The 26912-nt window shown below is 40.3% G+C and overlaps 1 protein-coding gene across 1 annotated transcript in view; it reads right to left on the bottom strand.

The window, feature by feature from the left end:
• Nucleotides 1-9023: 9023 nt before the first annotated feature.
• TAFA4 (TAFA chemokine like family member 4) overlaps nucleotides 9024-26912 on the bottom strand; it is a 40096-nt gene continuing 22207 nt past the window's right edge. Inside the window, exons 3-4 of the mRNA XM_053953838.1 lie at nucleotides 12295-12450; nucleotides 9024-9175 (exon numbers count right to left, since the gene is read on the bottom strand). Of these exons, the coding sequence (XP_053809813.1) occupies nucleotides 9024-9175; nucleotides 12295-12450 (308 nt within the window). The remainder of the gene's footprint in view (nucleotides 9176-12294; nucleotides 12451-26912) is intronic.

Raw genomic sequence — 26912 nt, 5'->3', positions numbered from 1 at the left:
CTCGCTTCCCGTGTCAAGAGGTCAGGTGTGCACTTGGAGTTATCAGGTGGCTCATTAGTGTCCTGTGGGATGTGCTACCTTGTCTGCTTTGCTTTAAGTGACAAAAAACATTCTTTCTAGCCCTTGCTGCAGAAATTCACATCCCCTCTGCAATTGTTTGTGTTTTCCTGCTGTCAGAAGATTGGATTCTTAGCACATGAACAGAGAGAATGTCTCTGGACACAGCACCGTGTGGGGGCAAAGCCCAATCCTTCCACACACACCCTGATCCATCAGAGGGTGTGAGTTACCCCCATGGCCTCTTCTTGACAAGGCCTGGAATACATGTTTAGACACTCAGCACAGCCACGTTACATCTTGCCCCATCCCTGTGTAAAAAATGCACATTAACCAGAGGCAAGAAGCCCTGAGCTCACTGCTAGCCACAGGCAGGCACTTGTGCTCCCTGCAGGGGTAGGGCCTAATCCTCAGGCTGTGAAAGCCATGGGCTACTGCAGGATGAAGCAGTTTTCCCATGACTTTCCAAAGGCCCTGTAGAAGTTGTTGAAAGCAGCAGTACATTCCTCTGCTCTTCCTGCAATATTCCTCGCGGATTTGCTAATGCCTCCTGCTGACTGCAGGCACATCTTCAAAAGGCAGATAGAGAACATCATTGTGCATTCATCTGGGCCCGTGTGAACTCATCAGCTCCAGGAGTTCCACAGGAATCCGAGTGACAGCAGAGTTTAGTCCTGTGAATAGCAGGGCTGTTTTACAAAGCACCGATTTTATTTTGTTGGGAGTTAGAGTAATGCATTTCACATTGATTTTACCACTGTAGTAGATTACTTTGTGAGCTACTTAATTTAAAGGGTAAGCAAACAGCTGACAATTTTGCTTGCAAATCACTTGTTCTAGTGAATTTTAAGCAATGGGAATATTTGTCGAAAAATGTGGTAAAGAAAAAAATCATCACGATTCTGTAAACTGCAAAATCACCCAGTGCACGACGAGCTTGGGTGGATCTGCATAGTACTGTACAGCAGATAAATAGATTCTGTACCTAATTTTGTGTTGCCTTTTAGGCTGTTTTTCCACTGCTATAATGTTCATCTCCTTCTCACAGTGGCTCATGGATGGCCTTGTAGATGTTCCTTTAAGTTGCATGAAAATTATTTTGCAATTTATTGTGGCTCTCTAAGGCCTCAGCCATATGAAGGCCATGGGTTAACAGTGCTTGAAATGTCTTGAATAATGCTTTGTATCAATAACATGAAGTGTCTTGAGGTAAAGTTATCTTACCCATGTCACATTGCCACTCTTCTGCCTCACTGAGAGCATTTGTGGCGTTGGATGAACTTTGCCCCTCATAGATTTCTTTTCATGTTGGAGCCAACCATTCCAACATGGTTGAATAGTTCTACTCAGAAGATCCAGAAAGAAGTTTCCTGACTGGGAGGCATTTTTGTGAAAAAACTCTCTGGTGATTCAAAGTTTTTTAAAAAAATTGAAAAAAAGTACATCCACCCACAACCTTGAGCTGCAAAGAACACAAATCAGGATTCTATAGCCAAGAGCCACGAATGGGAGCCCCAAACCTTCACCCAGAGAGAACACTAAAGAGCAGAAGGGATGCTGAATTATTACAGTTTATACAATTTTGTGTAAATTCCTGTACCAACCCATGCAACCTCATGGCAGCATGGATTGTGATCACGTGAAACACAGCAAAATGCTTCCCAGTGAGCAAACAAAACATTTGTGTTCCTATTTCTCTGCTGGAGGACTTCAGTGCATAAACACCAAGCATGTAAGTGGTGCAAAATTTGCAGTTTTGCAAAATTTCATTCACAAAGATGTGAATATTTTGGGATATTTTTATATCCCAAAATTAAGAAGTTACTGCTAGTGCTGGATTATCCAGTGTCCCTAAATAACCTCTATGAGGCAGATACAGTGCAGATTGTGCCTGAGACAGACAACTGAAAGAGTTAAGAGGGCTTTAAAAGCTGCAACCTTCACAGCAGCTTGAGGTACCTCACTTTAATTTATAACCACAAGGAAATAGGGAACCTACATTTCAGCTAAAGCCCAGTGTCCTGATAAGATCACTGCTTGACCACGTGTGATCTGACCATGCTCTTAGATACCTTCCAAAATAGAAAACTTCCATTGGCTAGAAGAGATTTATAAATCTCTGAGCTTCAGTCCTAGAAAAGTGTACAAATACTGAAGGTACAAGTGTTTTCTTCTCTGTTATGGAATGGGACAGGAGAGTGAAAACAGAGCTGATTTTCCACTTAAGTCTCCCTCATGTCTGCACCTTATACAAGTCATTACATCTCAAAGGACCAGAAATATATATTCATTTCCAGGACCCATCTTGGGCTGGTAAAATGCAACAGTGGCTTTTCATAGGCTTGAGCCTCCCCATTCAGAGCAGCCTGTAGTGATTTTTTGGGCAAATTTTCACAGACTATCATTTTGCATAAATGATTGTAATAACAATATACTACCAATAAAACGTGCTGCCAAAACTGCTCTTCTTTTGAGTGCATGTGATTTCTATGTATTAATGGGAATGTCACACTCACACACACAGAGCTGGGCAGAATGGCCCCTGAAGTGTTTTTACTCAATTTCTCCTGGTGGGTGACTTTGTCCTCATAACCATAATAATGCTGTGGTACTTTATAAAATGCAAAAGGTTTCCTGAAGGTTGGCACATGCTGTTATTCTAACCCCCATTTGTGAAATTTCATCCAAGTTAGAAAAATCTGGTAACTGAGACATATTCACACAGCAGAGTTCTAGACTCTGAAATACAAGGTGTTAACTCTGCCCAGGCACTTTATTCTTTGCTTTTCTTTTTAAGTAACTTTAGCAGCAAAAGACATAAAGAAAATTATTTGGAGATATGCTGCTTTTTCATCAAGGCAAAGTCATCATTTGGAAAAAAAGGCTCCAAGTTTTATCATTGTTTAGTTAATCCTGCTCTTGAAAATGAGATTCTAGTTTCTCAACTAAACTCTAAGGTAACCAAAGTGAAAATCTGTACATACTTCATATTTTCAGGTGTAGGATTCTCATTTCCAGGCAGTGAGAATCCCTGCAGCTTTAACCTTCAAAAAACCACCCTCCTGAACATAACCAATATATTCCAAATTCCAAGGTGAGCACATCCATTCTGAGTTTGTCCAGAATTATTACCCCAATGCATTGCTGAGAGACACTGTGCTGCAAAAAGCAGTTCTTTAAATGACATTACTGCAGTTTAGAGGTACTAATTTATCCCAAATATTTGTTACAGGATCATCTCTATCTCAATAGATATAGAAGCATCTATTGTTATGACAGAAGTCTTAACTGTTCTCTTACCTCAGGGTCTTTTCAGTCTGCAAGCAAACTGTGAGTCTTCAAAGCCATTTTCTATTGTTGTAGGTTTGTTATAAACTAACCCTTGAGAAAATTTACAGCAAGTGTAAAAAATTTATCCACTCTCTTTAGATCCAGATTTGAACAAAAATCCTTGGAGATAAGACTTAGAGGTAAATGGAAAATGGAAAAAATCTGTCATAAATTTAACAGAGTTGTAGGATGCAAGGGAAACCTTGAAGGGGGTTATATTATGATAATTTAATTTCTAGATAAATAAAATCCCATATATCTAGTTTAATCTATATATTCAAGCATTTATTTTGCTACAGATACTTACTTATCTAGCTGGAGAAGACAAGGACAGTGGTAAGGAATGGCTGAGGAGTGAATAGTGGCACTTCCTGCTCAAAGTGAGACAGGATGGAGCTCCTCAGCAGTCAGTCCTGGCAGTGCTCAACATTCCCAAAAACCAGCAAAGGTAGATGCCAAATAGAGCACATAATTCTGGCAATCTGTGTTCAAAAATATTCACCAAAACTGCAAGGGAGGCTACAAAGACAGGCAGAGGGGGGGGGAAGGGGACATGACAAAGCCACAGTTTTATGCCTACTCAAATGTCACCTGGATGAAAGGAAAGGCATGGGGGTCATCCTGATGAGGGACAAAAAGAACACAGTTAAGAAATAAGATATAGGTATATGGATCAGCTCAGCTTGGATATTAGTATATCATCAGAGAAATGGGTGTCTGCATTCATCTCTGTTTGAAATTGTATGGAAAGACATGGCCACTTTTAGAGTAAGAGGATTATTCTCTGAACCAGGACAGGGGAGTGTCTGTCCAAACAAAACCCTGGGTGTGATGACCCACAGGACTTAGCCCCCAGAAGCTCAACAGTGGCTGCAAAGAGATGGTGAGGATTGCTGCTTGCAAAAACTGCTCTTCTAGAACCAGTAGTTAAACACAAACTGTTCCAGAGAGAACACACCAAGGATCTCAGGCACGGATCTCTTCCACTGGCAGAGCAGCTGGCACAGACTTTAATTCTGCTGTCTCTCAGCAGAAGGGCAGAGCTGGTGTCAGATGCCAGACAACAGCACTGGAAGCAGCAGCAATGCTCCAAAAAGAGAGGCAGGCACACAGCATCTGTGCAACGAGTCAGAAAAGGCTGTAAATTGACCCAAGATCCTCTGGAACAAAGCTTCTTTAGGAATATAAAATCTCTGTGGTGGCCTGGGCTTCTAGGAAGGCAAGTCATTCATTTGGGCCATATTTCATAATCCCATGCTACCAAATTTATGTTGTAGTTTTCCCCCTTCCTCAGTGACAGCAAAAGCACCTTCCAGGGGGCTATTTCAGGGCATGTGACATACTGCACCCCTCTGGGGTAGGGCTGAATTAGAGAAGTTCTGGTTTTGTTCTCAATTCCACCACAAATCCAGTGTATGACCACTGGAAAGTAACTTAATTTCTTTTGTATTTAACTTCAAAAATAGAAAACTTTTCTTTAAAACTCTTTTTTCCCACCTAGAACATCTCAGCAATGGTTTTAACTAAGCATCACTATAGAGCACTTAACAAAATAAATAAATAAATTCCAGTTATGAGTCAACACTGTACAAATAGCAAATGAAAAGGATCTTCCCTGATGACAGCATGAATATATAGGCAGAGAAACAATAGAAATAGTAAAGGTAATTTTGAAATTTAATCAGAAAATCAAAACAATGGAAAAATATTGGGAATGTAGAACTCATTAGGGCAAGCAGACTCTATTAACTGTTCAGCTGTCCAAGCACAGAGCACAAAATCGCTTGTTTGCTTATCACTGAGTACAATGACCACTATGATCCCAGCTGTAATCATATACACAATTGAGAGTGACCTAAACCAAGGAAATCAAAACCAAAAAACACAAGGTCAGATCTTTCCACCACTGACTCTGGTGGAATTAACTGGCTGAATGCTCCCACTCACTCCAGCAAATCAGAAGTTAATAATTATGACCCTGAACAGCTTCCCACTGTTGATGGGATCTTTCCCATACACTGGAGACCTTATGCACAATGACTTACATTAGTACTAGACAGCTCTTTTTTTTTTTTTTTCACCTTTCAGTCTACATAAAAATTGGATGTGCATTGTTACTCCAATATTTACATAAAGCATAACAATGACTTCTGTCTCTGGGTCAGCAGCAGTTCATCTGCACCACTGCACTTCAGCCTGCTGCAATGTCAGGAGGAGCAGACTGGCTACAGCTTCACCTCTACCCTCTATTCTATTTATGAAGACTGATGACAAAAAATTCTAACAAGCAAATAAGAAAACGAGCATGAAATGCATCTACAATAATAGGGAACAATTATGTGTCTCAAAATGTAACTACTTAGAAATTCAGTCTGTCAAGGAACTGGACATTTAATTATTATAATCATTCTAAACAAGAACTAATTGAAACTGAAAATTCACTTTTATCTAGAATTTTGCTTATGAATTTTAAGTCTGTTACCTATTAGGATATAACCAAAGCAATGAAAATCCAAACAAATTACTCCCCTTCCAGTAAGCCTTCCTTATGCAGTACAAGCCTGCTCTCCTTTTTCTGAGGCATCTCAATGAATATTTCTAGCTAATGGCTAAATTCTTTTCCATATCTAGATTCAAAGAGGCAAGGAATATGTATACTTTGCTATTCCCCTAGAGAATGGATTTATTTTAGGACAAGAAAAACTATGCCTGCTTTCAAATTTTATCTCTTCCTCATGCTTTCCTGCCATCACTTATGAATGTAAAGGTTAAACTACCTGGAACTATCTAAGGAAATAAATCTAATTGCACAGCTATAACCAAAGTTTTCCCTACAATAATTGCTACTAATTCTATAAGTTCCATCTGTTCACCTTCATACCACCTTGATAGGTACTAAATTACAGTTGAAAATACACTAAGACATAATTTACTAACACGGTCCCATCAATTCACTGGGATAAGCTTTGTATTTTTATGTTGTACTGTATGCAAGAAACACCTCAGACAAATCCATAGAATCATATAGGTTGAAAAGACCTTAGAGATCATCTGTACCAGTTCTAATGTCAGCATTTTCTTTCTATGATCCCCTAAGTTACATTCATGACCTAAACTCATTTAAAACAATTTTACATATCTTTGTGTCATTAGGAAAGTCTTATCCTTGGTGCACCACAAGAAGCTCAGGTGTGTTCTTCCACAATTTTCAGCCAGGTCTCAGATCCTTGGGAATCCAAGGTGCATTTCAGGTAGAACCAAATCTCCCTGTTTTTTCTTGTGAAATTATAATGTACCACTGAGCAGCAAAATCCAGGCTGAGGAACTGCAGACACAGTTGAAAGGAGAAGTGCTGTCCTTTTTCCCAACTCCTTTGCAAGTTCAAAGGATGAAGTCAATAACAGCATGACAAAAAAGGGTCTCTGTGTAACAGCCAAGGAACAGTCCCACATGCCACAGTTCTGGGAGTGACCCTCAGGTTTAGCCTTTGCTACCGTGTTACCTATAAAAGAAGAGGAAAGAGTTACTAATATAGAATTGACCAAAAAAGGGATGATATCAGGTGCATTGTTACTGCAAAAGAACTGTGCACACAAATAGACAATGAATGAACTTGCCCCAGCCACACCTTTAAACCACACAGAGAAGCAGAATCTCTATACAAATGTTAATTACATGACATGAGGGGGTTTGCAGATAAAGAAATGGCAGTTCACCATTAAATTTGCCTCCAACATCCCCTGGACATCTCCTCTTTTACTTTGCTTCATGTCATTCCCAACACCAATGCCTCCAGCACAAGTGTAGGATTTACATCCCAAAGGACCATTCATGCAAACTGCTGCACATTCCCAGGGGTCCATCCTTTGGGAGGGAATCAGGGACCAGGCAGCACATGGGGGGAATAAATTGTTCTTGCAGCAGAAATCTCCCCAGCCAGCTGAACTCCCCCAGGACCCTGGAGGCGCTGCAGGGATGTGTTCAAGCCTTGATGCACACACAGGGCACAAACCCAGCAGCTCTGGCTGCACAGTGAGGAGGGTCCTGCTGGATTTCCTGTCCTGGAAATGGATGAGAACAGGCAGCTGGAAGGAGGAAAGCTTTGTCAGCTCTGCTCTGCAGTGTCTACATGTGTCACAAAACTAAACAGACACTCAGCATAGAGAAGTTTTTATTTCCTTCCCTGAGGGAACTGATGGAAGATGCAAATTCCTCAGCTTTGCACATTTTAACTGTCCCACTCAGACACTAACTATTCATCTAAATATTGAGTAGTGTCAGCAGTCTCCTCTCTGCTTCAAATATTTTAGTTACACTATTTTTGCTTACTTTCATGGAATGAAAAGATAGAGGACTTAAAGTTGATTAAAATGACATTTCCTCTTTCAGTGTATAATTAACCTGTGGAAGCCACTGTCCATGTAGCACTGATCCCAGGGTTTTAAAAAGCTTTAAAAATCGATCACAAATTTCAATTGTAATGAGATCATCTCTGGTGCATAACATAGAAAAAAATTAGCATGGAATGGATCCCAACTATTGTGTTTTAGACATAAGGCAACTATTACATTGGAAAAAATCATGGATGCATACACTTTCTGTAATTGTCCCAAAGGGTTTTGCTGTGTCTGATTTGAGCATCCCATTGCTGAGGCTCACAGGTGGCTGAACAGTGTGGGTTATGGGTCTGAAAGTTCAAATAGCCCTCTTTGTGTAAAATTTTAATAACATACCTAAGAAATATTTTGTTTATTGATCTGAGACAAATATTTGGTTCATTTTCAAAAGAAAAATATTTGTTATACCATATTTCCCTTTTCCCTGGGATGAAGGAATTTGTCTTTCCATTCTAGTTTCCCCACAGCTGTCCAGAGGAAGGAAGAGGCAGCCTTCACTAAACATTTGGTGACTGTATTGCTTATTAACTCAGACTGTAACCTAATGAACAGCATTCTTTCCCAGCTAGAAGAGGCTGTAAAGGGAAAAGCTGAGCATATGTCTCTCCTTGCCATTGCCTGCTAAAGACTCCTGGTTTATGATGTATAGACATGCAGTTTGCTGAACTTCAATGCACTGAACTCATTTTAAATTGCCAAGCAGACAGAGGACATGATATTTTCTCTCCATTAATTAAGAAATAAGATGACATAGCAAAGGTTTGGTTTAAAAAAAATATCAGGCCAGCTACAGGGCAGTCTGTAATTAGAAATATTCTGATCCAGCCCGATTTCCAGTGGTGCTCAGTGTGGCACAATGTCATCAGTGCAGGTTCCCAACAACTCCCAAGCCAGAATGGTATTTTCAAAAAGTAAAAGGCCATCCAGCACAGGAATCTAAGTTTATGTGACAATGGTAAAGATCTTGGATCCCTTTACTCAGTCTGCAAATTGAAGAATTGGTTCTGGAACATGATTATCCCTCTAGCACTGAGCACAATGAAACAGTTTCTTTGGCTCACTGCAGACTGAATCAGGACCATTTTCAGTTTGACTGCAGGAGTGGAGGGGCAGCTCTGACTTAATATTTCCTCTCTGAGAGCAACTAATTAATCACAGCTTTTCAAAACTTTGAGAAGGCCAAGACTGGTGTTCACACCCCAACACAATGCAATAAGAGCAATCAGCAGACTGGCACCTTTAAATATAGGTGATCTCTGTACTTGCCTTTGTGGTTTTGACTTTATTTCCACTGCTGCAAGACCAACCTGAATAGTCTGGTAGCACTTTACAGTCCTCTCCATCCAAACAGGGGTTCATGTGACACCACCACTTCTGCAGGACAATGGAAGCTAGAAAAAAAAAAAAGAAGCAGGAAAGAGAAACAATATCTTTTTTACCACCCTTGGTTTTTTGCAGGGAGGTTGTCTATGCCATGTTCAATTAGTTGATTTCTAAAGGTAAAATCAACAATTACTGGTTTAACAGTGAATTACATGGAGTGTGTTTGAGGTAAAAAAGTGACTAAACACTTCACCAGCCCTCAGAATGATAAATGCCATATCCAAATGGTAAAGAGGCAGGTACCAGCAGAGACTGACTCCAACATTTGAATTGACCTCTGGAAGTGCCTTTCCATCTCCACTGACTACAAAGATGACTTCTCTCCTTCATTTGCATGCTTCAGACAAGTACTGCTGAAAGGGGGAATGAAGCTGAGGCTTCTTGTTTAATCCATGTATGCACATGGGAGACTGGACAGAGAAATGCCAGTTTCTTCCTTCACTGGGGGAGAAAATAGAATTGCACAGAGATGTAAATCCAAGAGGTGTGTCAGCAAATACTGCAGGTAAGAATGGGGGAACCTCTGGCAAGCACTAGAATATTGACTAAAAATCCACTTGCAGTCACACTGCCACTTTTGCAATATGTTTTGAAAGGCTACAGTTCTACAGCTTAACTGGGCAAATTTATTAATTTTCTACCCTTAAGCTAATTTTTATTAAGACCGTGCCTATTATTTTTAGAAATGTAGTTGTGACTTTATAAACCTGCTATTAACAACAGCACAAACACCTGCATGCATCTCTCAGTTTTGCATTATTCATGGCACTCATCAAAACCCAGAAAATTATTATGAAATATATCAGTACACAATCCTACATAATCTATATTGGATTTCAAAATAAAATAAGGCTTAAGATGTTGATTCAGCTAGTCTGCATTATGCTACTATGTGCACAAACTTTTGAATCACATGCCTTAAAAGATAACACGTTCAGAAGAGATGAACAAAAATAATGGAGTCTACTTCTTGTAAAGCACTTTTTTTCCTTTTAATTTCAAGACATATTTGTTCTTCTGCAACCTTTAAATTGGGGTGTCAAGCAGGCAAGCTGACATCAGGATATTACTGAAAGGTTCATTCAATTACTTTTGTTTTGCACTCTTACCGAAAAGTGTTATGAAAAAATACACTTCTGGAACACTGCTTTGCCTTTTATAAACTAATCTTTCAGTCTCATAACATTACAAAATAAATGTATGAACTTTCACCAGTCATCTGAGTCTTGCATTGATACTGATTGGATGTGGGCATCAGATCGTGGACAAAAAATGGGTGAAACCTGACTGTGCTTCCTGGGAGGTGAGAGATCATTTCTGTTAAGGCCAGTAAAGGTGGAGTGAAAAACACCCAGAGAAGATGGCAGCACCCAACAGAGCTTGGGGCACAGAGAAAAACACAAAACAAGGGAGTGTGGGGTGGAAGGAGGCACCATGATCCTTCCTGGAGGAGTGGGAATGAGGAATGGCAAGCCACAGCTCTGCTGGGGCAAGCAGGGCTGGGTGATTTGAGGTGGGCACACCAGGTACCAACCACAGCAGTGATCAGCAGCAGAGAGAATTGCTGCCCTAATCACCACTGCTGGATAAGGTCTGTAGTTCAATGAAAATAAAAAACAGTTGAAAGCCAATTGCTTTATAAAATATATAATTTAATTTTTTTTTTCTTATGCTTCGGGTGTATCCTTCCCTTTAAACTCAGGGCAAATTATAGGCAAATTAAACAAGCCTGCATTCAGGACAAAGGTGTTGGGAAAAGACCCTAAATGTCTGTATCAGTCTGTAGTATGCAAACTGAAGACTCAAACAGTTTCTTGCTTTCACAGTGTAGGAGTCTACTGAAGGGTATGTACAGAGCGGGAGAAAACACATCAAATCCTGAGGCTGAGGAAAGAGTTTCAGCTTCTGTGCTGCAGCAACTCACTGTAGTCCCAGATACTTGCAAAAATAAGCAAAGCCTGCTAAAGCATTATCCTAAGGAGTGAGGGGGAATCAAAGGCTTCCACTTGAAAAGTCAAAATCCTACAGTCATAATATTTCGTTGCATTTAATTGCAAATATACTTGAATAAAAAAACAGCTGTCAAAATCCTTCAGCAACTGTTGGCTGAATCAGTTTCTACAGTATTTATATATTTCTGCCATAGAATGACAAGTGTCACCTTTGCAGTCTGTATGTGAGTTTAAAATAAGGCCTGTCTTCTATTATCTGTTATATGTAAAAGTATTTCTGCTATTTGATGTGTCACCTAAAAATGCAGAAGACTCTTCTGATGTAACAAGAAAACTCCCTAAGAAAATGCACTGTTAAACTTAACTGTATTGCTGAATTACAAAGCATAAAATTACTAGGCATCTAATTTTTTTTAAATCTACTTTTTTAAAATATCTGTTTTGACAGCTTCATAATAGGTTTTAAAAAAATCAAAAAACAGATTCACATTAAGAGTTTTATGTCTGACACTAAATATTTGTGAATATTAAATTAGAATTGGACTTTGAAGCTTTCTGTTTTATGATTTAGTGAACCGGTTGCAATTTCATGTGCAAAAGAATAAAAACAGGATCTTGTTTATAAATTTATGAAATGAGGGATTTTGGTAACTTTAAGATTAAGAAAAAGTCTGTCTTGGAGTAGATTTACTAACTTAACAAGAGCAGCAATCTTTACAAAAAATAGGCACATTAAATGGTGAAATATTGATCCAGAGAAAAGCTCTCCATGTCAGATGTCCCAGCACCACCTGCATGCCCAGTCTTAGGGTTGCATTTATTATCCAGTGAATTTTTAGCCAAGCTATTAAGTCATAAGACATCTGGAAGAGTTAATATCATAAGCTTGAATTTTTTGGCTCATGCTGTTTTCAAACTAGTTTCAGAGGAGAATTCTTGTGTGGAAAAAATTAAGAAGTTTTATTGGCACAGGCATGAAATAGACCAGTACATATATTAAGAGGATTAATTACACCAAGATTTATGCACAGGCTCATTATCATCAACGCACAGAGATGCTTCCGAAATTAACAAAAGGAAGGATTACGCTTTTTGAGGCAGTGGGAAGTCAGACATCAAGGAGACTAAACCTTTCAAACAATCCTAAGGAGCCAGGAGTGAGCAGAGGCTCTCACCTTCCACGCAGGAGGGCTGAGCCCGCGTGGTCCCGGCCACCTGTCCCGGGAAGCAGGAGCACTTCACGGTCTGGGAGCGCTCCTCGATCCGGTTCTTGTTGCAGCACCGGTGCACGGCCACGACTTCACACGTCCCTTGCTTCACTTGGTGCTGGCCTAACAGTTCCAGAGGTAAGGGATGGAGAGAAAAAACACATCAGTGCCTTAAGGAGCCAGGTTGTGCAGCCCTACAAGACACTGAATCTCCTCAGCGCCAGCTTAAATCCCAGGAATGCAGAGAAGCAAAGAGTCTTGTAGGATCTTGCCAATTCTTTTGCTTCTTTTCTGCCAAGGTCGGGCTTAAATCATGAAATGGTATTTCTTATTTGGACTCAGATGTTTATTATTTCTTATCTACGTCACAGTCTCACAAGCCATGAGTTCTACAGCACTTCACTAACAAACTACAAAATGGAGCTCCATCTCTCTCTCCCTACAAGGCCTTTTAAGGATAAACTGTCCAATTAAGAAATGACACCTAAATTATTTTTACTTTTAACCCAATAACCAACCACCTGTGGCTCGCAATGTGGACTTTCTATCCAATTACACAAAACCACCCAAACCCATGGAGAAGAAGGTGAAGAGGAAGGATCCTCCCCCCTAAAATATCCATCTTGCTTTATATATATTACTATATTCTAAAACTTTAAACTCTGAGTTTTCTACCGTGTGATGTTACACACTTCTAGTCAAACCACACACCCATAATCCAAGTTCCATCGTTCAATTTTGGAAGCCTTCTCCACAGCCTCAGGTCAAATGCAGTGTTCTCTTGAGAGTCAGTGTCTGTCAGCACAGAAAGCCTAAAATTCTCAGCAACCAGGGTTCCAACAGGATCTGGCTCATTCCCTGAGTTTACATACTATTCTTTCTTATGAAATTACTTATTGTAAGTCAGTTTTCCAATCTATCTTCCCTCACCCTTACAAAGCCAGAGCAGGTTGGAGTAATCAGTTAGATGATGAAGGCAAAAAGACAGAGCACACCCATCTTCCTTTTCCTTCCCAACATCCATCAGGTTTTATATTTAATTCTTTCATTCATAAATGGACACAGTGGGTAGGATAATATTTAATACAAGAGAGACATTTTAAATAGTAGCGAAACTTTTAAACACATCAACATGTAAGCACTGCTTGTTATGTTTGTCATCACAGACAGGCTGAGAACAAGGTAGGCTGTAAAGCTATCATAGATAGTCAAGTTTTATCCAAAAAAAAAAAAACAAAAAACACACCCAAGCTGTATGGATTTCTTCAGTTCTCTCCCAGACATTCTGAACAAACTTCTGATAAATATTGTGTCCTCCTGCTTTTCTCATGATCCACTGTCCCCTATTTCTCCAAGCTGATTTTTCCCCTCCCTTTCTCTTCCTTACTCTTGCCTTCATGTCTCACCTCACTGCTCCTTGCAGCTGATCATTTTCCTCCACTGCCAAACTTCCTCTCCATCCTGCCTAAACCTTCTCTCAGAAGCTCCACTTCACAAGCCCCTCAGCTCCTTGCATAAGTCATTTCCATGTCCTCACTTTCCTGAACAACCTTCAAGTGCTTCATCTTGCATTTGCCTTGTCTCATTTAGAGTAGAGCCTAGGATGGCTCTTATCTGTGTTTGTAAAGCACCTTGTAAATTAACAGCACTACAGAGCAGGGTGAGTTATTTCACAAGAGAGAGAGACAGAGAGACAACGCTGAGAATAACAAAAATAGTCACCATCAAAGCTGCACAAAGTATGAGAATAGGGACAGCACAGATATTGGTGCAGGTGTGGCTGATATCAAAGGCACAGAGAATAAAGAAATGCAGGGGGAAGGGAGAGAACTCTCCACAAACAGACAATCCTCCAAGTGACAAACCTGAGAGTTCTCATCCTTCCTCCTCACTCGGTGTTTGCCCAGTTTGGAGGTTTTTGTGTGGATATTTTGGGTTGGTTTGGTTTTTTACAGTATCTTCTGCTAACTAACATTGGGCACACCTTTACAAATGAAATTTTCCTGAGGGATAAAGGTCGCTGTAATTTTTGTGCAGAAAATGTTATGACTTGACTAGGTGTGAAATCTTAACTTTCAAAAAGAGTTAGCAATGCAATTTAGGCTTCTATGGGGGTTCTTTTTTAAAAAAAAATATTAAATACATACATATAACTTTTTTAAAAAGTTGGCTTGGCAGTGTTCCTTGCTGTGTATGTTTTTGTTTCACAAGTATTTCAAGCACAGCTGAAATACTTGTGAAAACACTTGGCTGCCTGGATTTTGTTGCCAAATTTGTATTCATAACAACCTCAATGGACAAGATATTCAATGCATATTCAATCTTTGAGTGGAAATGTGGTGTTCTACTTGAGCACTCAACTTTTTAAGAAATTATATCTACACAGATTTTTGGGTTGGTTTTTTTTTTTTTTCCCAAGGACAGAGCTACACTACTCTTAAGCAAAATGTGCTGCAGTAGAAAAATGCATAAGGTATTTTACAGCAAACTGAAAAAATGCTGAAGATAACATAAAAGTACCTTACAGAAACACTGTAATAAGTTTATTTGCAGACTCTGACTTTTCATGCAAGTACCTAATACTCATATAATAATAAACATGGAAAAAAATGAAAACAGCTACTAGTCAGAAGGACAGCAGCTTCTCTGTAAGTCAATAGACAAAAGACAAAGCAAATTTGCCACTTCATCCCAAAGTATTGTTCCTCAAAATACCTGACATGACAATGCTTGGAGAAAAGCACAAGTGGCACAAGCTCTGACAGAAAAGATTTTGTAACATGAGATCATTATTGAGAGAGAGGTTGTTAATTTGTTTATTAAATAAATTTAACATTTATTTCATTATCTGTTTTTTTAGTGCTATAGCCTGAATCAAAACTCTTTGGAGTAAACAGGAGAAAATTTCCATTGGTTTCCTACAGTGCCCACTGTAGTGATCTGCATTCACTGGAATCAACAGCAAAGTTTCTATTCACTTCAGGAGAGCAAAGTCAGAGTTTGCTTGGTCTCTTGAGAATGAGATTTTATAAAGGAAGCAATAAAAACAAAAATTTTGAGCTGCTCAGGCCACATATTTGTGTTTGCCATGTATCTTATCTGAAAAACCAAGTGGCCAGGCCTTGCCCTTAAGCAAAGTCACTATTCACCAGACATCAGATGCTGAGATAAGAGAAGAAACCTTTTTTTTCCAGAAGGTACATCATAAGGATGGACACGATCCAGCTCCAAGGATCAATATGTAGCTGCAAGGATGTCTATTTTCCACCTCAAATCCTGCTTCCTTTAGGTGAACAGTCCTGTTAAGCCAATACCAAAGGAAATCAAACACGCTAGCCCTGAGCACACAGCCCCAAAAACCTGGGGCTCTCTTTCAATTATCTTGTTTGGTGTTTAAAGCAGTGACAGTGGTGCCCTGAAGTGCCAGGAGTCAACAGACACAGTGCTGTTTGCAGAAGCTGAGATTAAGATACCTCATGAAAGCAGCCCTTGGTTTAGGAGCTGTTTTACTGTCACATTCCTGTTTGGCAGCTCCACAAGCGGCTGAGGGAAGGTGTCCCCTCTTCATCTCCTGGCAGGAGTGAGATCCCAGGTTTGAAACCACCACTGCCACACAAGGGAAGGCAGCACTCCCCTCCCTTACCTCTAATGCACAGCTCTTATGGAGTACAGCAGTGGAGGCACTAAAAATCCACAGACATCTGCATGCATCATTTGCATTAATTGGATTGCCCTTGTAATAGTCTTTCCCCTCCTACAGGCTCACATCGATATTTCCTCCTGCTTGTTCACACACATCCTGACACTTTTTATGCTGTTGAGCACCATATGAATTTCTCCTTAATATTCAGACACATCTGTGAGCAGGTGCTGAACAAATGCTGAGGGTTAAAGTGGTGCCTTTCAGTGCTGTTTTTGCCAGTGTTCAGAAATCTAGAGGATAAACACTCATTTGCAGAGTGGCTTTCACATTTAAGAAAACTCACAGAAAATCTTAACCAGCCCTAACTCAATCTATTCCTCCCTAGATCTACTGAAACCTGTTGTATCTGCATTCAGGTGCCCAACAGCAGCAAAAAGAAAGAATATAAGAATTCTCTCCTGCATGTTTGAATATTCATCTTGCACTAAATAAACCTTCATCTCAGGTTTAAAGTACACTTAACATGCAGCTGAGATTATACTGACAGAAACACTCATGAAATGCTTTAAAATATTTTATAATTGATGGATTCTCTGGAAGCCAAGTCATTAGAAGAGCAGGGAGTGAAGAGTTTTCAAAATGTGAAGATCACAGTAAATGAATTCTGTGCTGGACACATCAAGAAAGCAATTTCAGGGAGAAATGCAATGGGAGGGAGAAAAGCTGTGGAGAGCAAAGCCCATAAATTCATAGCTCATCACCTGTAAACCTATTCAGATCTGTGACTTCGGGGCTGTCGGTATTTGGGGTTGAAATTCGGTTACATCTTCCCTTTTAAATAAGAAAACTCTCCAGAGGGAGAAACATTTTATCAGCAGCACCATCACAGAAAGGTCTCTGTCACAGAGCACCTTCTGCATACTGAAGGGAGAGCACGGGCCAGCCAGGCATGGTGCAGGACAGGGGATGGGTGTTGAAAACCACACAGCTCTGTGTTTCCTCCTATCAGCAGATTGGCATGTGTGCTGCTACCCATATCCTAGCTTCTTTACAGCTTTTCTTCCCCAGAAACACCAGTGCTGTTTGGTTCACTAGGGACACTTTTGTCTCCCAGTACAGGGCACAGACACAATGGGACAGGGCTCCCTGATGGAAGCGACCTCCAGGATTCTCCCTGCTGGGAATTTTGCTGCCTTCCATAATGAGATACCTACAGATAACAGCAGCCCTCGGGTGCCCATGTCTAGAATGCTTCTTAATGACCTCAAGAAGTGGCCACATGAAGCTTCTGTGACCATTTATTTGTCATCTGTAGGATTTTTATCCCAGAAGAATGTGCTGTGTAGAGCTGCAAGGCAGCACCCCAGGATTTCAGAGAACACAGACCTCTCTGAAGAACAAGTACAAACCAGAAAGTTATTGGACTTGGACATTTACAAGCCAACACAAGTGTTGTGAGTACAGATGACTCAATAATCACTACTGAACTGTTTATTCTCAGTGGTATTCTTAATAGTCTTAGTATTATTCTTAATATTTTTTTTCAACAAACATATTTGACAAGACCTTATTTTCACTTTCCTCATAGAAGTCAGAGGGCAGATACCAATTAATACTTCTAAAACTCTTTGAAATGCTCAAAAGAAAAGAGGGAAATACAATTATTGTTAATAAAATATCAAACATGGTAGTGATGCACTTCAAAACCACAGGGAACATATCAAAGAAAGAAGGAGGCTTTCAGAAGGTTGCTAACCAATTCTGTCCACATGCATTTCATCTCTGTGACTAATTCTGATCACTCCCAGGGAGTGCTGTCTCAATGCAATATACATGCAGGCAGCACGCCTCTACCAGAAATCCTGAACAAACGCCTCTTTCTTTTAATTTCTTGGCTAAGAAACATAAGGAAAAGACAAATTTAAAGGGAGTTTTCATCTCTGTTTCATAATCTGCCACCTCTGATGAAGAGGAGCTACAGTGCTGTGGAGAGCAGCAAAACTGGAGTAGGATGAGCCCAGCTCAGCACATTCCTCAGAAAGCCTCAAAACCAGCAAGCTTGGTCTGCACAAAATCAACTGCATCATTTATTTAAAGGGTAAGAGGATGGATGTCAATAGGAGGATGAACAGCTATGGAACTAAATATTGCAGACAACATTAAGAGAAACAAATGAGTTTAGAAGTCAGCACTGATGCTGTTTGGAAGAGGAAAGCACTTTAAGAAGCTTGGTGCCAGTTTATCATCTGCCTTCATCTCATGCTGGCTTTTGCTTACAAATACATGAGCATAGGAAGCAGACACCAGAAGGCAAATATTGTTAGAAAAACACAAATATTAGAGGAAATAGCACTTGCTATTTTTCATATTCTTTGCCAAACATATTTACAAGAACCAATCCAGCTCACAGGGCAAGGTTTTTTGAGGGGTAAAAGTGGAAAAGGGCTGTTTCTAAAGATGACAACTCTTCTCAAGAAAAGAAGCTAAAAGTCACTTGGAAAGTAAAATTTACACACCATGTTAGAGGCTGAGAATATCAGCAGAGCTTTTTCTTTACTACCATTCCATCAGTTACTGTATTTTTTTTCATAATTTCACATTCATGTCACAAGGTTTTATCTTAGATGCTCTCCTCCTTCAAGGGTATACAGTGTAGATATATGTATACACACACACTTTCTCAGAAATTGTCTCTGAATACACAAATCTGTCCAGTTCCACTTTTAAAGTTCAACCTTTTCACTTATGGGCAGTAAGGGAGTGCTCAGAGATAGTCCAGAACTGCCCCAAAAGCCTAGTTCAGTTGTTCTAGGAATAAATAGACAAGAAATGTTTTCCCATGATCACCTGCCCATGATAGTAGGCAAAGTAAGATGGAACACACAAAAAAAAAATCAAACAAAAACAAAAAAGGAAAAAAGAATCCTGTTTGCTAACCATTACTCTTAGAATCCTCAAACACACTGCAGGATTGTGATTCCTAGTGCTAACATCTGTAAGGAAAAAGCAAGCAAAGATACAGCCATTTTACAGATGTAGGACTAGAGGATGGAGCTTCCACAATGTGCAGGTTTCAAACCAAAGAGTTTTTCTCACAATTTATAAAGTTACAGATTTTGTTCTCATCAAGACATTTGTGCTTTTTCTCTTGGGGAAACCAGCAGTGTGGTAAGTGCAAAATCACAATGAAAATTTTAACTGGGGAATCAGGGAAGCAGCCCTGAACCGCTTTAACTTGTTTCAGGTGAGAAGTAACAAATGGGGTAAAAAGCCAAACAAGTCTCAAAACAAGCAACTGAGTAGAAGGAAACACTGGGGTACAGTGGGTGTACCTCTATATCTGAAAACAGGTGAGTGACCTCAAACCCTGATAATGAGACCCAAAGAGTTAATGAAATTATAACCCTTCAGAGCAGGTGGAGGAAGCTGCTGACACAGCTGGAGAGAATCATGTAACACAGTGAATTCTGTGCTGAGTGTCAGAGGTCACATCCATATGGAGATTAAAGTCCCCTGGAATAAGTAGCACAGGTGACCTTAGATCAGACACAAGCACGGAGACTTCTCCAAGGAATGAAGCATTAAATCTGAGTGGTCAATAAATCAAAACAGCTGAGAAGGTGCTGGAAATGCAGGGGGGAGGAGGGGAAAACTGCTGCAAATGGGAAGGTGGATGAAGGGTGACCTGGAAGCAAAAACAAATTAAAACATGAGTGTCTCTATCTGCCAGGGGGCTCTGTGAAGTCGATCAATGAGGACTGCTGCCTTTCAGCTGGGCACCAATACTCATCTGCCTCAAGCACACAAATCACTTTGTGTGATTTGTTTGTAAAGACAAAATCCAAGACCTAAAACCTCATAAGGCATCTCAGTGTAAAGCAGTGTTAATAATTTCCTACAGGCAGCTTCCTGCTGTGGGGCTATTTTAGGTGAGGCAGAGGGTAGAAAATGCAAAGGAAAGATTTGGTTTTCAATCATAACTTGTAGCAAATGAGCAACATTGTGCTCTCTAATGTAGAAGAATTTCCCAGGTGTCCCATTAACATTCACTCTCGCTATTACACACAGACCACTCTTTTTCTCTCATTTGTTCCTTCCTTCACAAATTTATCATGAGAGAAGGGAAAGAGAATGAAACCAGTTCCCTGGAGAGATTTCTGCTTACCTGAAGAAAGCAGGTACGCACACATCCATACAGGCCAGGCTTATGGTTACTCACCACTTTGTAAGCAAAAATTTAATTCTCTGCCTCAAGTGAGAGCTGATTTCCTCTTACAAAAGGGTTGTTCTTGCCATAGAAAAGCAAAAATTGCATATTTGGGACCACAAACTGAGAAAGGCAGTCCCATCCACATCAATAATGAAGCCATCCTGCCCAAGGTGTCACTAACAGAGCCCTCGCAGGCACCAGGAGCCCTCTGCCATTTGCAGTTGCTCTCCACACCCAGTCTCAGGGCTGTGCTTGTTGTCTCAGAGCAGCTTATTGCTGCTCATCTACGGCATGACAGAAGTTCATTTAACTTCTGTCATAATTTTAAAGAAATTTTTAAAAAAAGAACAAAAAAAAAAACAAGAAATCAAAACCTTTTAAGCCTGTCTCGTGCATGCAACAAAATATATTTTGAGGATTAAGCCCTGTGCCTTTCTGAGCATCCCTCCAGCACCTGAAATATCTAATGATCATTTCAGGCTTATTTGTGTAAAACAAACATTTGTAATCTACTAAATACCAGAGGTATTTTTAACCCAGTTCAAGGTCGTTCATCAGAAGAGAATGATATTTGTTTAGAGAATGTGAAACACTAATTGTCATCTAAGTCATTAGGCTCTGCAGATTAAGTAAATGGAAGCTGCCAGAAAACAAAGTAGATGTTTGGGGGAAAAGCATTTTCTTTGTTTCAAGTGAAAATTGAATCTTTATTCTCATGTCCAAATACAATCAGTAAAACTGGGGAGAGCAACCAAGGAAACATGCACTGTACTCCATTTCACTGCTCAAAAGAGCTCGCACTTACAAAGCATAAAGAACTTCTGGTTTTCTGGGGTTTATTTTTATAATGCAAAGGTACATTTCCCTCCTTAAATTATTTTGATGGGACTAGTTAGAGGTAGGCAAATAAATAACTATTCATTAATTAACCCTCATTTGGCAATCTGTTCCCAAAAGATCTAAACATAACAGTTATCATTAAATGGTGTGGTTTCTGAAACACTTCTGGTTGTCCTGCTAGACATTCTTAATTTAAAAGATGGCCTGTGAATCCCTCTTTCCACTAATTGCTCTGTGTATATTAAAATCATAGAGCAGCATTTGTTGCCAGTGGAAGAAGTGTTTTCTGCAAAAACCAGAACCAGCAGATAAGACTGAATTTGAATGATAGATTTCACTGCAGAAGCGGGATGAAGTTTTCATGTGATAGGCAAATCGGGCAAATGGAGTTCTGAGGAATGTCACAAGCAATCAGACCAGTTAATGCACTGGGCACCAGGCCACCAGCTCCTCAGCTGCTCTTTAATCCCTGGGAAAAGCCCTGTGTCTTGATCACTACTGATTAATTATTTTCAAAGTTTGTCTCATTTTATATCAGGTTTTATACAGCTGTAATGATTACCTTGGGTTTATCTGATGGAATAGACAAGGAAAGCATCACAGCAGTCCAAATATAAGATCCAGCTGCCAGTTAAGCAATAGCAGGTCATAAAACTAAATGGAACAAATGCATTTTTAAGTCTGAGTGGCATGAGGACTTCCAAGTGGTTTCAGCATGTACAGACTCTATCCAACCTGGCTGAACAGTTAATTGAAGTTGGTTTAACTGCTAGATCCAGAAGTGCAAAGCATAAGTGAGGTTTCCAGAATGTCAACAGACATTTTTTTTTAGTCAGCACTGTTGAAACATGGGGGGTTTTCTTACACAAAAACAAAACCCTCACTGCAGACTGCCCACCACTTCTTGCTGCAGTGTAACAGACACACAGTAAAATATAATCACAATGAAATAAAGTGAGAACCAACCTGGTAACTGCTTCCCATAGGTCCACATTTAAACTCCTGATCCTAATTTACACTGCTAGTAACAGAATAATAATTTAAAGGTCAGAATTCAGAAGTTGTCAGGGTCTGTACATTTCCTATTTTATACTGACGACTCTCTGTCAAAGCATCACCATTAATACTTCTTTTTCTTTTCAAGATTCTGCAGCTCTCTTGAGCCTCTCAACTTTCACTTTTTAATCTCCTTTACCTAAGAATAAAGGTGCAAGACTAAAATTTAAACATTCCAAATGCAGGCTGTAACCCAAGAAAATCCCAGAAGGGTGCAGTTCAAAGAGCCAAATGTGGAGATCTCTGCTCAGTACCTGGGCTTGCACAAGTGGGTGCTGCCACAACACACAAACTGTGCTGGTCTCTCACCTAATTTCCTTCATGCCATTTATATTATTAACCCTATTATTTTATGCAGAAAAAAAGTTGATTTTGAAGTCAGTGTACAGCTAGTTCTACATAAATTTAGCTTTTTTCTTTTGGCAGCTAGCCACAATAAAGTCATTTCACCCAGGCTTAAAATGTGAATTACTACAAAAAGGCAGCTCAATTCAGTAAAGACAGAGTGTTAACAGACCCTTCTCAGAAATGAAAGAACTATCAGTTAAAACATTATTTTTTGTTCCATGCATCCCATTCCAAGCACCCAAGAATCCAGCTCTTCTTCCATTCTTATTAAAATTGACAGTCCTTCACAACAATTAGGTAGATTTTCCATTTTAACTAAGCCATTCAGCCTGAAGTGAAAAGTTCAACATTACTTTATAATGGTACAGAAGCCATCATATCCTGTAATATGTACCACAGGAACAAACTGGACAGTAGCATCAAAAGCCTCCCCAACACCATGTCACAGCTTCGACAGAAAGAGACCACAACCCTGGGAGAAAGTCCAAGAGTTTTATCCTTGAATCAAATCCAATCCTCACTGCCATCCCTCAAAGGACTAAGAGAGTTCTTGACTCTTGCAGATTATCGTATTAGAAAGAGGGTTTTGACCATGAGATGGAAATTTGCCCCCCAGTAACTGAGCACATTTCTTTTGTGATGCAGCAGATGCAATAATAGCATTTCCCCGTGCCTGTAGGAAACCAGACAGACACTGGCTTAGCTCCAGGACACTTGACAAAGCATATTTGGATTAGAAGCTCAGAGGAGTTAGAATTGAAGGGAAAGTCTCAAATTCCCATGGGCTTTTAAATGTCCCATTCTTATGTTGGCAATGAAATCTATTTGAAATAACAGTAATTAGATGTTTAAGTAGCAGGAAGACACATAGACATTTTTCTAGATGTTGGTCAGAAAAAAGCAAATCGTGCAGGTAAGTCTGAAAAGGAGATTTACTTCATTTACCACAGAAGAGAGGGATTGCTCTTTTCAGCAGGAACACTTGTCATAACTGGGCAAGTTGCAGAAACAATGTAGTGAAATTGTCCCTTGAAAGTATCCCAGCCAGCTTGTCAGATTTGACAAAGTTGCATTCTTACCAGAAAACAACAGGCTTCCTCACCTGGGGAATTTTCCCTTGGCCCCAATAAGACTATCAGCAAATGCAGAGATGAATTAGAATAGTCATTAAGGAGACAGAGCATAAACAATGAGCCACAGGAAAGGTCAGAGCAACGAGGGTGAATGAAGAAGAGCACGTGCCCTGTCACCACCGCTGCAGATGTGAAGGAAACAACCAAGGGAGAGAAGCAGATGTTCCTGTTAAAGCTGTGCAAATTTCATGGCTGCTTTCAAGGATAATGGAGCAGCCATAGGTGGCAGGAGAGGACATGTCATTACCTTCTGCAGTGCTGGTGAGGCTCCCCCAAGAGCCATTGACTTTAACAGCAATGCTCCACCATCTCCCATCTGAGAAAGTTAGAGGTGACCTGGCACAGTTGTCATTAGTTTCACTCTTTCCACAAGGATGGTACTCTAAATAAAGCAGTTGGGTTTTCCTCTTGAAGTCAGCATATGAAAAAGGGGAAACTATTACCAGGTTTCTTCTGATCATATTCTCAAAAAAAAAAAAAAAATTTCAACCCACAGTTTATGAGGAGGTTTTCTACCCTTAAAAATTATGTTGACTTTAACTCACTGGAAAACAGTTTCTGCCAAGGTGGTTGGCTTTTCTTGATCTCAAAACACACATTGCTTTGCAACATAAATTGTCAGAATAGTAGATAGCTTTGAAAATCCATGGACATTGTGAGATTATATTCAGTGTCCTTTTGATACTTCCTTCAACTCAGTGCCTCAGCAGGGACAGGGTGGGAAGCAGCCATTGTTTGCAATAGCTGTTCCTACAGAGCAGCAGCAGCTCCATAAAGGCACATTCCTCTGCAAGAGCCCTTGCTTGAAGGTCCTGAGAAGCCAAGAAAAGGTCAGTTTAATCTGTAGTGAGTCCCAGCAGCAGGAGACAGTGAGAGCTGCATTAGTTCCACACAGCCCTGTGCAGCACACTTGCTGGATAGCCCATGGAAAAAGACTTCCCTTCCATTCACACCTGCTCAACTCCTGCTATTTTCAAAGCTTCTCAGGATGCTGTGTGGGATGGACTGCCTCCCTCACACTGTTCTGTGAGCCTTTAAATGTGAACTTCTAGCAGGCTCTGCTTTAAACATGAGCTGCTGTCCTGCCTCCTGCTGCTGGGCTCCCTCCAGTGCCCACGCCAGAGCACTCGTGTCCAGCAGCATCATCACTGCCCAGCAGGCAGCTCCCAGCAGCAGGAGCTGCCCAGAATCACATTAATCTCCCTCAGCACAATCCAAGAAAACTGCAGAAATTCTCTCTCCTATCTGGATAAGAGGGAAGGAGACAGCCAGAGAGAAAACCACAGGCACGGCAATTTTTCTTCAGTGAATTTGTACTTATCAACAGCCCTGAGAGCTCCAGCTCACTGCAAACCAAGCACCTGTCTGAGGGCACTTCCCAACAGCAGCAGGCAGATCTGGCTTAGGAACAACCTTGAGGTGAAAGGCTCTGTATCTCATTACCAATCCATCAAGGCTTCCTGATCTTATGTGATTGCATCTCGTAATTATTTGCAAGCGCCTCTTTTGAGCACAAGAAATTACAAGGCTTTCTTTATAGTGACTATCCACCTTCTGAGCATGCAAACCTGAGCAGCTGAGATTAAACAATATAATTAACAGGCTGGTTTCTGCACTACCACTTACCTGGAGAGAACTCAGTTGTCAGCACACTGATAGTGCTGGCTAGCCCAGTTTAATTCTACCTTGGCAACAGAACTTTCTAGGAAAATAACTGACCCGTTTGAACTGTCATGACTTTCTTTAATGAAATAGTCTGAGTCCTGTAATGTAAAATTGTCTACCTTTCTGCATTTAACAAAAATATGAGTTTTGCTTAACAAATATTTTAAAACTTTATTGTTAGGGAACAGGCATGGTGGTATTCAACATGACAATGCAGAAATAGAAATAGCTTTTCAGAAGTCTTTTGTTATTTCATGTGTGATTAAGTGCCTGCAAGATTTCTTTTTAAATACTTCTAACAAAGTCATTTACTTTTTACTCCTGAACTACAGGTGAAATATGTAATAATTTTAATTGCAGTCTCCTACAAATTGCTTCTGAGAATGCAAAAATGGCAGTACAGAATCTAAGGTAAAATTTGCCCTTTGTTTTTGGGCAAAGGTTAAGGGAGAGACAAAAAACATGGAAAACTTAAAAGATTCTAAAATGAGTATAGAAAGCTTATTGGGTTTAAAACAAGAAAATACAGCAAAAGACACATTCCATTGTGAATCAGTGGCTGTGATAAGGCAGGATACATCTAGAATGAATATTTTAACTCATTCTGAAATCAGTGGCAGATGGCCTGAGGTTATCATAAATATGTACACTTTGGAAGTAGCCTTAGCTGAGAAGGGATCCAGCTTCAGCAACAAAACCCCAGAAGAGCTCACTTACAAACAAGAAAACAGGTTTCTCACTATTCTGTTCCAAGCACTCTATGTTCTGTGAGGCTGCAAAATGACAATTTATCTTTAATCACAATTCAAAACTACACAGCAAACCAGACCAATGAGCTGACAATAAACATGCTCATAATTGGACCTGGCCATGTATAGAGTGATCCTAACTCCAAGTTATACAAAGCACTGATTTACAAGGCTCAGCACCAGAGAGAATTAGACCTTCAGATATTAAAAACATCTGACACTTCACTTAGAGTGTCCTGCTTTTACCTGAAGAAAATTTGCCATGCAAGTTTCCTAAAAAAAAGCAGGGAAGCCCCAGAAACCACATCCATTGCCAGAACCCCCAGTTTCACATGGGGTGAGTAAATTCCCCAGGTACCAGGACAACCCCAAGGAAGGGAACATCCACATGAGAGTCCCTGAGCCAAACATTCTGCACTGGTGGTGGATGGGACAGTGGAAGAAAAGTGTGATAATCATAAAATCATCAAATCATAGATAGGCTTGGATTAGAAGGGACCTGGAAAATCAGTTCCAACCTGGCTGCCATGGACAGGGACTCCTTTCTCTAGACCAGGTTGCTCCAAACCCCATCCAATCTGGCCTTGGGCACTTCCAGGGATGGGGCAGCCACAGCTTCTTTGGGCAGCCACCCCCAGAGTCAAGAATTTCTTCCCAATATCCCATCTAAAGCTGCTCTCTTTCAGTTTGAAGCCATTCCCCCTTGTCTTATCACTACAGGCCCTTGTAAATTAGTCTCTCTCCATCTCTCTCTTAGCCCCCTTCAGTCCTCACAAGGATTTCTCTGCTGTCTCTCCACAGAGCCCACAGTACAGTGTTCTGGTGGAGCCAGCTGGCAAATGATTTCCAGAAAAGAGTTTTAAAGTATGTCTTCCAAACTGACGGCAGCAGTGGGGCACCTGAAGGCCTGAACCACTGAATTTAGTATAAATTTCATTCCT

The sequence above is a fragment of the Vidua chalybeata genome, chromosome 12 (genome assembly GCF_026979565.1).
Source record: "Vidua chalybeata isolate OUT-0048 chromosome 12, bVidCha1 merged haplotype, whole genome shotgun sequence".
Classification (NCBI taxonomy): Eukaryota; Metazoa; Chordata; class Aves; order Passeriformes; family Viduidae; genus Vidua; species Vidua chalybeata.
Note: the sequence above shows the minus strand (reverse complement) of the source record. Positions and strands in the feature narration are given on the sequence as shown.